Source organism: Brassica oleracea, chromosome C2, assembly GCF_000695525.1.
Source record: "Brassica oleracea var. oleracea cultivar TO1000 chromosome C2, BOL, whole genome shotgun sequence".
Classification (NCBI taxonomy): Eukaryota; Viridiplantae; Streptophyta; class Magnoliopsida; order Brassicales; family Brassicaceae; genus Brassica; species Brassica oleracea.
In genome coordinates this window covers 48,784,451-48,795,047 of record NC_027749.1, presented here as the reverse complement: position 1 = coordinate 48,795,047, position 10,597 = coordinate 48,784,451, and the positions used below count along the sequence as shown (strand labels likewise).

General features: G+C 37.9%; 1 protein-coding gene and 1 pseudogene across 1 annotated transcript; both read left to right on the top strand.

The window, feature by feature from the left end:
* LOC106325956 overlaps window positions 1-3,394 on the top strand; it is a 13,881-nt pseudogene extending 10,487 nt beyond the window's left edge.
* Window positions 3,395-4,871: 1,477 nt separating this feature from the next.
* LOC106325479 lies at window positions 4,872-6,130 on the top strand. The gene is made up of 2 exons (XM_013763529.1): window positions 4,872-5,197; window positions 5,709-6,130. The coding sequence occupies exons 1-2, from the start codon at window positions 4,951-4,953 to the stop codon at window positions 6,002-6,004; spliced, it is 543 nt and encodes a 180-aa protein (XP_013618983.1). The 5' UTR covers window positions 4,872-4,950; the 3' UTR covers window positions 6,005-6,130.
* Window positions 6,131-10,597: the final 4,467 nt, after the last annotated feature.

The following is a 10,597-nucleotide window of genomic DNA, read 5'->3' as shown; positions in this document are numbered from 1 at the left end:
TAAATCGAGTGCACCAAAAATTAGTCTGAAAATATCGTATTAAACGGTCAATCAAATCTATAAAATTTCATAAAAGTAAAAAAATTATGACAATGAAATATTTATGTTATGACAATAAATCATGCGACGGCTCAGCCGATCAATGCAGAATAATAAATAAATTATACGGCGGCTCGGCCGACCAATTAATAATAAACAGAATATAAAGTGGCTCGGCCGACCAATAAATAATAAACAGAATATAAGGCGGCTCGGCCGACCAATAAATAACAAACAGAGTATAAGGCGGCTCGGCCGACCAATAAATAAGTTAAATTACTAGTAAATAATATAAGCGGTATTCCGGTCATTATAACATGATATAAATAATAGTAGAGGCGGTATACCAACCATTATAGCAGAGTATAAATGATACAAATAAATTTTACCAATTTGGAGAACGATAGTGCTGATAACGTGTTATAAAAGAACTGGAATTTTATTGTATAGCGGGAATTTAAATAAGAGTGAAATTTTATATCCGCAGAGAAAGGGATACCTCTGATATATGAGAAAATATGCTAGAGAAGGATGATGTGTAATACAATGAACAAAAAACGTTCGTATATATAGAAAGAAATTCACTGTGCAAATAGTGCAGCGGACCCCACATCTTTTATATTTTCTACAAACGCAGCTGCTCCTTTTTCTTGACTTTCATAACAATAATAATATTATTTTAATTTTTTTTTTGTTATTTTTTCTATACGCAGTCGTAAAACAGTCACTAAGTAGTAGCAAAATCAGTCACTAATTAGTAGTTATTCGTTGCTAAAATAGCGACTACGGTACGACAAATATATCAGTCGTAAATAAGTAGTTAATTACTGACAGATTTAGGACTAATATATTTAGTGACGAGCACTATTACAACTGATTTCTTACTAATTTTGCAGTCGGAAAACACATGTTTTTTTTTAGTGTACTGGTCACCTGAAAACAATAACGAGTGAGGAGTGAGTAATCTAGTATTACTCAGCGAGTTACAATTCCCATCTAACAAATACAACCCCTCGCTATCCCACCCCAAACAGTCTAAAGCGAGAGGTTCACCTAATAGCACAATTCCATAACAATAAGCAATATCCGAAATACGCAATATCCGAAATACGCAGCGGATAATAATAGCAAGATAATTAACGATATGAAATCATAACCTCTAATGACTAGCTAACCATTTAAACTCAAACTCAACTCAATCTAGGGTTCAAAAACCCTCTACACCCTCTACACCCTCTACACTATAACTAAGGCCCTTTGTGACTTAGTGTTCCTTCTCTATCCTCGGCAATATCCTATCTCCCTACCACAAAGGCCAGAAAAAAGAACTTTCAACCGAACGCGGCCTACAGTACAGTCGGGTCACCGCGTGACAGCCCCAGTACAGTCGGGCCACTGTCGGTTATTACACGACGATCGCGGCCCACAGTATGGTCGGGTCACCACGAGACAGCCCCAGTACAGTCGGGTCACTGCCGGTCACTACCCCGTCTGTGTAACCACTCAGCCATGGGCCATGACCCCGTCTCTCTGAGTGTTCTCGATCCAGCGAATAAGAGATTTACTTGAACCCGCTGGATGCGAGGTCGAGGAAACACTAATCCACCTCAAACATGCCTAGCAATGTGGGTTACACAAATGCTATATGGCCAATACATGACTAATACTAAACCCGGTAAAATAACACAAGGTTCCTAGTATTAATCACAAATTAACACAATCAATCATATTCCAGAATCTAGCATAAAGACTAATTCCAGAATACCTAACTATCCACAACTTAGCTATATCATCTAAGCATTCCGCATTCGCTAACTAACCAATCAACCTAACCATTAGCATGCTACTAAGGTTCTCAAGTAATAACAAGCATGCCATCAACTCAATCAACACAACCTCAACTATTAACTAATCAAACCGTCACTCAGTTAGACCCGGCCTCCTGCCATGATCTAACTTCCAAGTAACAGGATCCTGCATGAAAACAACTCAGCAATCAATTGATCATAACTCAGATCTTTGGCTGAACGTGGCCTTGACCCCAAATCCGTCTTCTGCGATCCGAACCCTTTTTCCCGAACTTCTCAAGTAGACCCACGTCTGGACTGGTCTTGAACTGATCTAGTCTTCACTTGACTAATCTCCACTCGAACAGAACCTCCCCTAGGCGCTATCCAAAAACTGGCAGAAAAACTGTTCTCGAAAACTGCCTAAAACTCCCGAAAAAACTCGGAAACACTTGCTTTCTTTTTAGGTTTCTCCCTCACGTTTTTCACTAGATTTGAAGTGGTCTAGATGTCCTCAAATGAGCTGGGGTCGTGGCCTATTTATAGAATACAACAGTCAATCAGATTCAGGTTGGTGGCCGCCTGTGTGTCGTTCCGCATGGCTCCGGACGCATGCACGGCGACACCTCGTGCTCCACATGTCCTTCAGCATGGCCAGGACTCATGCAGGGCGCCACCACTCCTCCCAGATGTCAGGATGCATGACTGGAACTCATGCAAGGCGCCACAACAGCTCACACATGGCTGGCCGCATGCTTCAGTTACATGCGCGGCGACACCTCGTGCTTGGTCAATCCACCTCGTGCTTCTACATGTCAGACTGCATGTACTGCTTCCATGCACGGCGACACCTCGAGCTTCTGTAGACACTCAGCTGCTTAGATGGTAGTTATCACGTCCTGGCCATATACGTAGAGACACCTCGAGCTTCTTGGTCGGTTTACGCGATTTTTGACCCTTCCAGCAAATTTCTAACCCGTGATCAATCCTGAATATTTTTCCGCTCCCGTTCTGATGCTCTAAATATTGACACCTCAAGCTTCTATAGACACTCAGCTTTCTGGGCAGTTGACACCACGTTCTGAACACTCCCACCAAGCCACATCTTGCTTCTCGGTCCATTCGTCTGATTTTGACCTTTCCATTGAATTTTCGTCCCGCGATCAATCCCAAATATTTTCCTACGCCCTTTCTGATGTTCTGAACATTTTTAATAAACTCCACTTTATCTCTGAAGTTGAGAGAAAAATATTTTCCGAGCCTCCGGCTTCCTTGAAAAATTCCACAATACCGAAATTAGGGCTTTTGCCCAATTTCGGGTCTTCATGTCGTGCTTCCAACAATGTCATGCTTCAGACGTCCTTTGGATCAATCTACCACATTGTCTAACCATAGTCTAGTGGCATAATTGACCCATGGTGCACACAAGAACAATCTGATCGCCCGCGACTCGACCACCCAAAGATGCTCGACCATTCTTTTTTTTTTCTTTTTTTTTTACGTGTTTCTTCAGTGGCTGTAAGGAGTTCATAGATGTCCTCAAAAGCAAATGGGTTTGGAAATGGTGATTACTTCAATTTTTAATCAGTAACATTCATTATAGGGGTTAATCTACGTGATAACATAGCGACACCATGACTATTAACCACTGCACTACATGTTAGATTGAGTCTATCAGAGATATTATATCTCACATCGGGAATTCTAAGGAACATTAACTAATATATAAAAGGTTAGGGTCAATACACTAATCACCAATTGGTTTTAAGTTGGAAGCCCATAATAAACCTGAATCTAACATGGTATCAGATTCATGTTTATTATGGGCTTCCAACTTAAACTCAAGAGAGTTTTTCAAAACTAACCTATCTTTTCAAGTCCAACCCAAAACCAACTTTTTTTTTTTCATTACTATTCATCAATGACTTTTCTATACTATTCATATGTTTTTGAATTATTTACAAAATTACCATTATTATTTAATTTTTATTAGTTTCGAAATTCACAAAAAACAAAATACACCCACACCATTTTTTCTTATTTACAATAATTCCATTTTCATCAATTTTTCCAACCATCATGAACCACATTGTTGAGCTCAAGTTCTAGAATTCAATTTTTAACCACTTTTTTTCTCATTCTAAACCAACAAATCTTCATTTTTTCTCATTTCCTCTACATTTTCATCTAAAAAACTCTCATAACTTTCATTTCAGAAGCACAAACTTCATATTTTCAAGTTTCTTCATTAGTGAATCATCAAAGGCGGTTCTTTTTGTTCATAATTGGAGTTTGGACGGTTGAGAAAGTTAGAAACAAGCTTTACACCAGAAAAAGATAACTATTTACATGATTTTCATCATTTTTCAGATCTATGTCGAGATATTAGGCTGTTTTGTATGTCTACGCCTATATGTATAGACGTACGATGCAGTCTATTTGTCAACGCACATGTCAGTTTTGCAATTGACCAAACAATTTTTTTTGTACCGCAGACTTCCCCAGCAGTCTTCGTCTTTACCTTTGACAACAAAAACAAAAATTTACGTAGACTTACTAAGACGTCTACGTAAAAGAGGTTAATTTTTCATTTGACCGAACTTTGACTTCGTTGAATAGGTTACTTTTGTGTTTGACTAAAAAATTTAAAAATTAATTAAAAATTTATAAAATTGTTGACTTCATATTCAGTCTTCTTATCTTAGAAAAAGAAAAGGTGGACTACATGTGAAGTTTACTATTTTATTTTGGTCAAATGCAAAACTAACCCGTCGAATTTGATAGTAGACTTCAAACGAAGTCTAAAAATCTGTAGACGTTTAGAAAATCAAATTTGGTAAATTGCAAAACTAACCTCTTTAAAAAAAATTCAAAACTGTAGATTGCATATGAAGTCTCTTTCTGAAAGTGAAATCATGGGTAAATATTGGTCAATTGAAAAAACTAACCATTTTGAAATATAGACTGAAATAGAAGTCTACATGTATAAAATCACAACTTTTTTTTAAATATAAAAAGTAAACCGTAAAATTTTCAATTGCAAAAACTAAACTATAAAGAACGTCTATATGAATTGGACATTCAATCGTATTGATGGCGATGGCGATCTGCATCAACGGTTTCGATGAGATTTCGACGGTGGGATCCGGGGAGAGTAAGAGTCGGAAACGAGAAGGATATACCGAATCTTCATCAGGACTACGGTACTAGAAAGCAAAGGAAAGAACAAGACGATTTCATTCGAGGGGATCTGTCAGGATTGAGTGGGTTTCGGGGGATTTTTGAGAAGATCGGGATTGTTTGGGGCTGCGATTTGTTAACGGAATCTACGGATCTCGGGTCTTCAATTGGTGGTGTTTTTGATAATCAAGGTACTATCTTTTTTCCTTTCAATAGGAGATTCGTCTGGATTCAACAGAGGTTTCCACGATCTAATAGAAAGCTAGGATATGGTCATCATTTCTCATTAGGATCAAGTTACGATGGCAGGTCTTGGTCGATTGTGTTTCTGTTTTTATTTTTTTTAATAAGCTCCCAGAGCACTCTGTTTTGCATTGTGTCTGTGGTTCTTTGGTGTTCTAGTATTTCAGTATTGGCTGCAAGATCGGAGTATAAGATCTTGTGTTGGAATAAAATTTGTTTTTCAGGTTTTTCTTACTGGGACCGTTTCATTAGGAAGAATGTTGTTTTGGTTTGGAGGTCGTTTGTAGGGAAAAGATGTCTCACTGTGTCTGGTTTTATTATTATGATTATGCAATGGAATAAAAATTATTATTGGATTTGCCGGTATGGGCGTGTTGTGAGTATGATCTTCACAAATATTGGTCTCAGTTTATTTGTTTATTTGTGTGTTTGTTATTTCCTGGATTACACTGAGGATAGATGGTGTTATCGGGCTCTGTTTCAAAAACGAGGCAAGATGGTATATGGTTCTGGTATCGGTTTTGGAGATGGTACTGCGTTTGGTCTCATCAAACCAAATGCAGATTGACTCTAGCTGCTACAATGAGGATCATGTCAGGATTATGGGCTTATTTTATCATCAGCTTTGTGGTCAGGACAATAACCGATATAATGGTGATGCTTTGAGTGCACAATGGTCAACTTCAAAGCACTACCAGGCAAAGAGTGTAATGGTTTTAATGAGAAAAGACTTATGGTCTTATGGAGCATATTAGTTGCATTTTGGTTATGGTACTGTATGGTCAAAGCATATAGATATTATACAGATCAACTTGTTGGCAAAGTTTGGGTACATGTAATGGTGAACATAATGGGCTCTTTAGTCGTACGGTATTTTGTCTTATGGGAACAAAAGCATAGTGAAGGAAATCATCTTCAATATTTTTATCAGAAAATTTTAACTGGTGAATGTAAATGGTCCTATTTAAGTCGGACTCATGTTTGTCTTGTTTCGATATGGTTTGCTCTTTGGGTGATGGGAATGGATTGGTGTCGCGGTAATTATCTGGTTATACGGACCGTAAGGCGAGTCTTTGCAACCATATTGCAGCGGTTTCAGTACTTGGTCTCATCAAACCAAGGACTGGATCAGTTTTTTATGTGCAGCACATGAGGACAAATGGACTAATTTTTGTAGGCTACGAGATGGAAATATGGGATGATTTGTGGTTTGTTTGTTGGTAATTATAGTTATAATAGAACAATAGTTAAACAGATGAAGAAAGCTTTAGGATTTTTATTGAACTTACGGGCATTGACATGCACTAGAGGACAGAAAAGTCATAAGAAGGGTTTGTGGAGAATATGGGAGCAAGGAATCAATTCATCTTGTGGACGTTTTTTGGGTATATTGCTTCACAGATGTGATAAAGACGATTACAAATATTATTATATATAAAAATACTAATCTGGAATTGTAGAGGACTTGGAAGTCACTGGACCATAAGTTATCTTCGGGAAATATGACACAAACATAAACCAGATTTTTTATTTTTATCTGAAACGAAACAAGATTTCGAATTCATACAAAGGTTTCAATCTCGTTTTGGATATGATAGTTTGGTTACTATGGATCCAAATGGGAGGAGTGGTGGTTTAGCTCTTTTTTATAACAATGAATATCAAGTTAAAATCTTATATTCTAGCAACAGAATGATAGATATCGAGGCGGTAGCAAAAAGAAAACAAGTTTTTCTTACTTTTGTCTATGGGGAACCGGTACAAAAGTTAAGAGAACAGGTTGGGAACCTTGGTTTATTATTGGAGATCTAAATGAAATCACTGGAAATCATGAAAAGGATTGGGGTTCCCAACGATGTACAACTTCCTTCATTCATTTTAACAACATGATAAGGAATAGTAGACTATTAGAATTTCCGGCTCGAGGTAATACATTATCTTGGCAAGGAAGGAGGGGCAAAGGAAAAGGAGCAGTGATGATCAGATGTCGATTGGATCGGGCCTTGGCAAATGAGGAATGACATACGCTTTTCTCATCTTCTTACACAGAATACTTGAAGATGGTGGGTTCTGATCATCGCCTTGTGGTTGTTTTTTTGGAGGATAATTTATTAAGGAAAAAATGGGACAATTCAAGTTTGATAAGAGATGGATTTGACAAGAGGGTCTCATGGAATCAATTGTGGCAGGCTGGACGGAAAGTCAGGGAGGACAAATAGTAGATTTTTTACAAAAATTAATAATTAACGTCATGAAATATCTTCATGGCGAAAAGATAATCAACCATATGGGAATGACAAAATTAAAGATCTTCAACAGGCACTGGAAGAAGTTCAAATGGATAATAATAGATCGCAAGAGGAGATTCTTGAGGTTTCCAGGAAGTTACAAGAGGCCTATAAGGATGAGGAGGAATATTGGCATCAGAAAAGCATGAATATGTGGTACTCATCTGGAGATCTTATACTAAGTTTTACCATGCCTTGACAAAGCAGCGTAGGGTTCGTAATAAAATAGTGGGACTCCATGATGAAATGGGTAATTGGATAACCGAAGAGAACGGAGTTGAGAAGGTGGCGGTCGATTATTTTGAAGGTCTGTTTAGGACCACAGATCCAATGGAATTTGATAGTTTTTTTGGAAGAGATAGCTCCATCTATTTCCCCCCAAATGAATCAAATTTTATTGAGAATGGCAACGAAGGAAGAGGTCCGACAAGCTTTATTCATGATGCACCCGGAGAAAGCGCCAGGTCCGGATGGGATGACAGCTCTTCTTTTTTCAGCATTCCTGGCATGTTATTAAGAAGGATGTGGTTGAGATGGTGAATAATTTTCTACTTATAGGAAATATGAATCCACGTTTAAATATTACTAATATCTGTATGATTCTGAAAATAGAGAGACCCACAAGGATGACAGAACTAAGGCCGATAAGTCTATGTAATGTTGGTTACAAGATTATCTCGAAAGTTTTGTGTCAAAGATTGAAATTTTGCCTACCAGGGCTAATTTCGGAGACACAATCGGCTTTTGTGGCGGGCATGTTAATCTCGAATAATATTCTTATAGCGCGGAAAATGTTTCATGGACTGAGGACCAATAAGTCTTGTCAAAACAAGTTTATGGCGATTAAAACAGATATGAGCAAGGCGTATGATAGGATAGAGTGGAGCTTTATTGAGGCTCTTCTTCACAAAATGGGATTTTATCCTCGTTGGATCAACTTAATGCTGGAATGGATTTTATCCTTTGTCTCCGTATTTATTTATTATGTGCACTGAGGCATTAATCGTGAATATTAAGAAGGCGGAGAGAGGGAAACAATTAACTGGTCTAAAGGTAGCAAGAGCTTGTCCAACAATCTCTCATTTGCTATTTGCAGATGATAGTCTTTTCTTTTGTAAGACAAATAAGGAGGAGTGGCAAACCATTTTTTTAAGGAATATGAGGCTGTCTCAGGGCAACAAATTAATTTCCAGAAATCTTCAATTCAATTTGGACATAAGATTAAAGAAGGTAGTCATCAAGAATTGAGAGATATTTCGGAAATTCAGAATATAGGAGGCATAGGATATTACTTAGGTTTACCAGAAAGCCTTGGAGGATTTAAGGTACAAGTGTTTGGCTTTGTACAAGACCACTTGAATAATAGGGTTAATGGATGGACTTTTAGATTTTTTACTAAAGAAGGTAAAGAGGTAATTATAAATCGGTGGTTACGGCCCTGCCAAACCATGTTATGTCTGTTTATCGGTTACCGAAGGCTACAGTAAAAAAGTTAACAAGTGCAGTAGCTCAGTTTTGGTGGAGTCCAGGAGGAAGTACAAAAGGCATGCATTGGAAATCATGGGATAAATTATATGTGCCTAAAGATAATGATGGACTAGGCTTTAAGGATCTTATTGATTTTAATACGGCGATTGATGTCCTCAGGTTTTACCACTAAAACCAACCGCAAGTGCACGGTAGTGCGCAGTAGTATTTAGGGATCGAATTCCACAGAGACCAAGGTTACACTATGAATCTATTAGAGTAAAGTCAAGCTAGAACGAAAATGATTTTTTGTTTGGTAGCTTTTAATTGTCACAACTTCTAAATAAATTGAAATGGAATTTAAATTATAGATTAAAACGTTAGGCATCGGGTAATTCTCGGGAATGACATAAATCGAGAAACAAACATTAAACAAGGGGTATGTTTTAGAACCGTTCTTGAACTCAAACAAATTGACATTATAAAAGAGAATAAAGAAAACAAGAGGGTTTAGAAGCTTCTCTGGGAAGAGAAAGGGGTTCTCTTCTTCTTCTACAAACTTCAAACTCAAACAAATCTTCAAACAAGAAAAACACTCACAAATCTATTTTCTCTCAAGTTTTGATCTCTAAGATGGTGTGTTGATGGTTTCTTTTCATATGGAGCTCGTCCTCCCTATTTATAATCGGCCAAGGACCCTCCTTTTTCGACAAAGGCTCCAATTTCATCATGAAAGACGAGTGGATGCAGTAGGTGAAGTGGAGGAAGTTGGTGAAGCTGGACACAACGAGGATGCATCGATCGATGAGTTTATGGGCTCTAACGCATCGATCGATGCATTAAAAAAAAAACTTCCAGCGCATGATCTCCCATCGATCGATGGGTTTTTATTGAAAAACCCATCGATCGATGGGTTCTTTTTTTCTTCCTTTTCTTCGCGTCTCGGTTCGATCCGTTGTTCGTTCTGCGCTCTAACCCCTTCAGATGGATAAGAAAATCCCTTGGAATTCCAATATACACATGCCAATGGTTCCTAACGCGCTCAATCACCTATATACCTGAAACACAAACGAAAAACTACAAATAATCAAGAAAAATATAATAAAAAATATATAAACAAGTACCAAAAACCTAGACACATCAATTCCCCCAGACTTGTATATTTGGTTGTCCTCAAGCAAAGACATACATCAGATAACCTGCAAACAACCATCTTCACCATCCTTTGGTATTAGACCACATCAGTTAGCACCAACATTTAGAAGGGACTCCACGTAATTCGACCCCAACCTTATCTCTCGACCATTTTCAGCCCACAGCTCATAAGAAGTATCCAAAGTTTCCACTGCCGACCTCTTTTAGATTTAAGGTGTGGTCTCATCATGGGGGTATCGATCAAAAGACACATGGATTCTTACTCGTTCAGGTTTTTGATTGCGCGACTGGTCTTTTCTGGCTCATTTCTTCCCTTTCTTCTCGCTCCACTCAGTCAATGTCTCCCTTTATTTCAAGGGTATCATTTTATTTTTTTAATTGACTGAGATTTTTGGGCAGGCTTCCATGATTCAAGTCTTAATGGTTGCAGCCACCAAG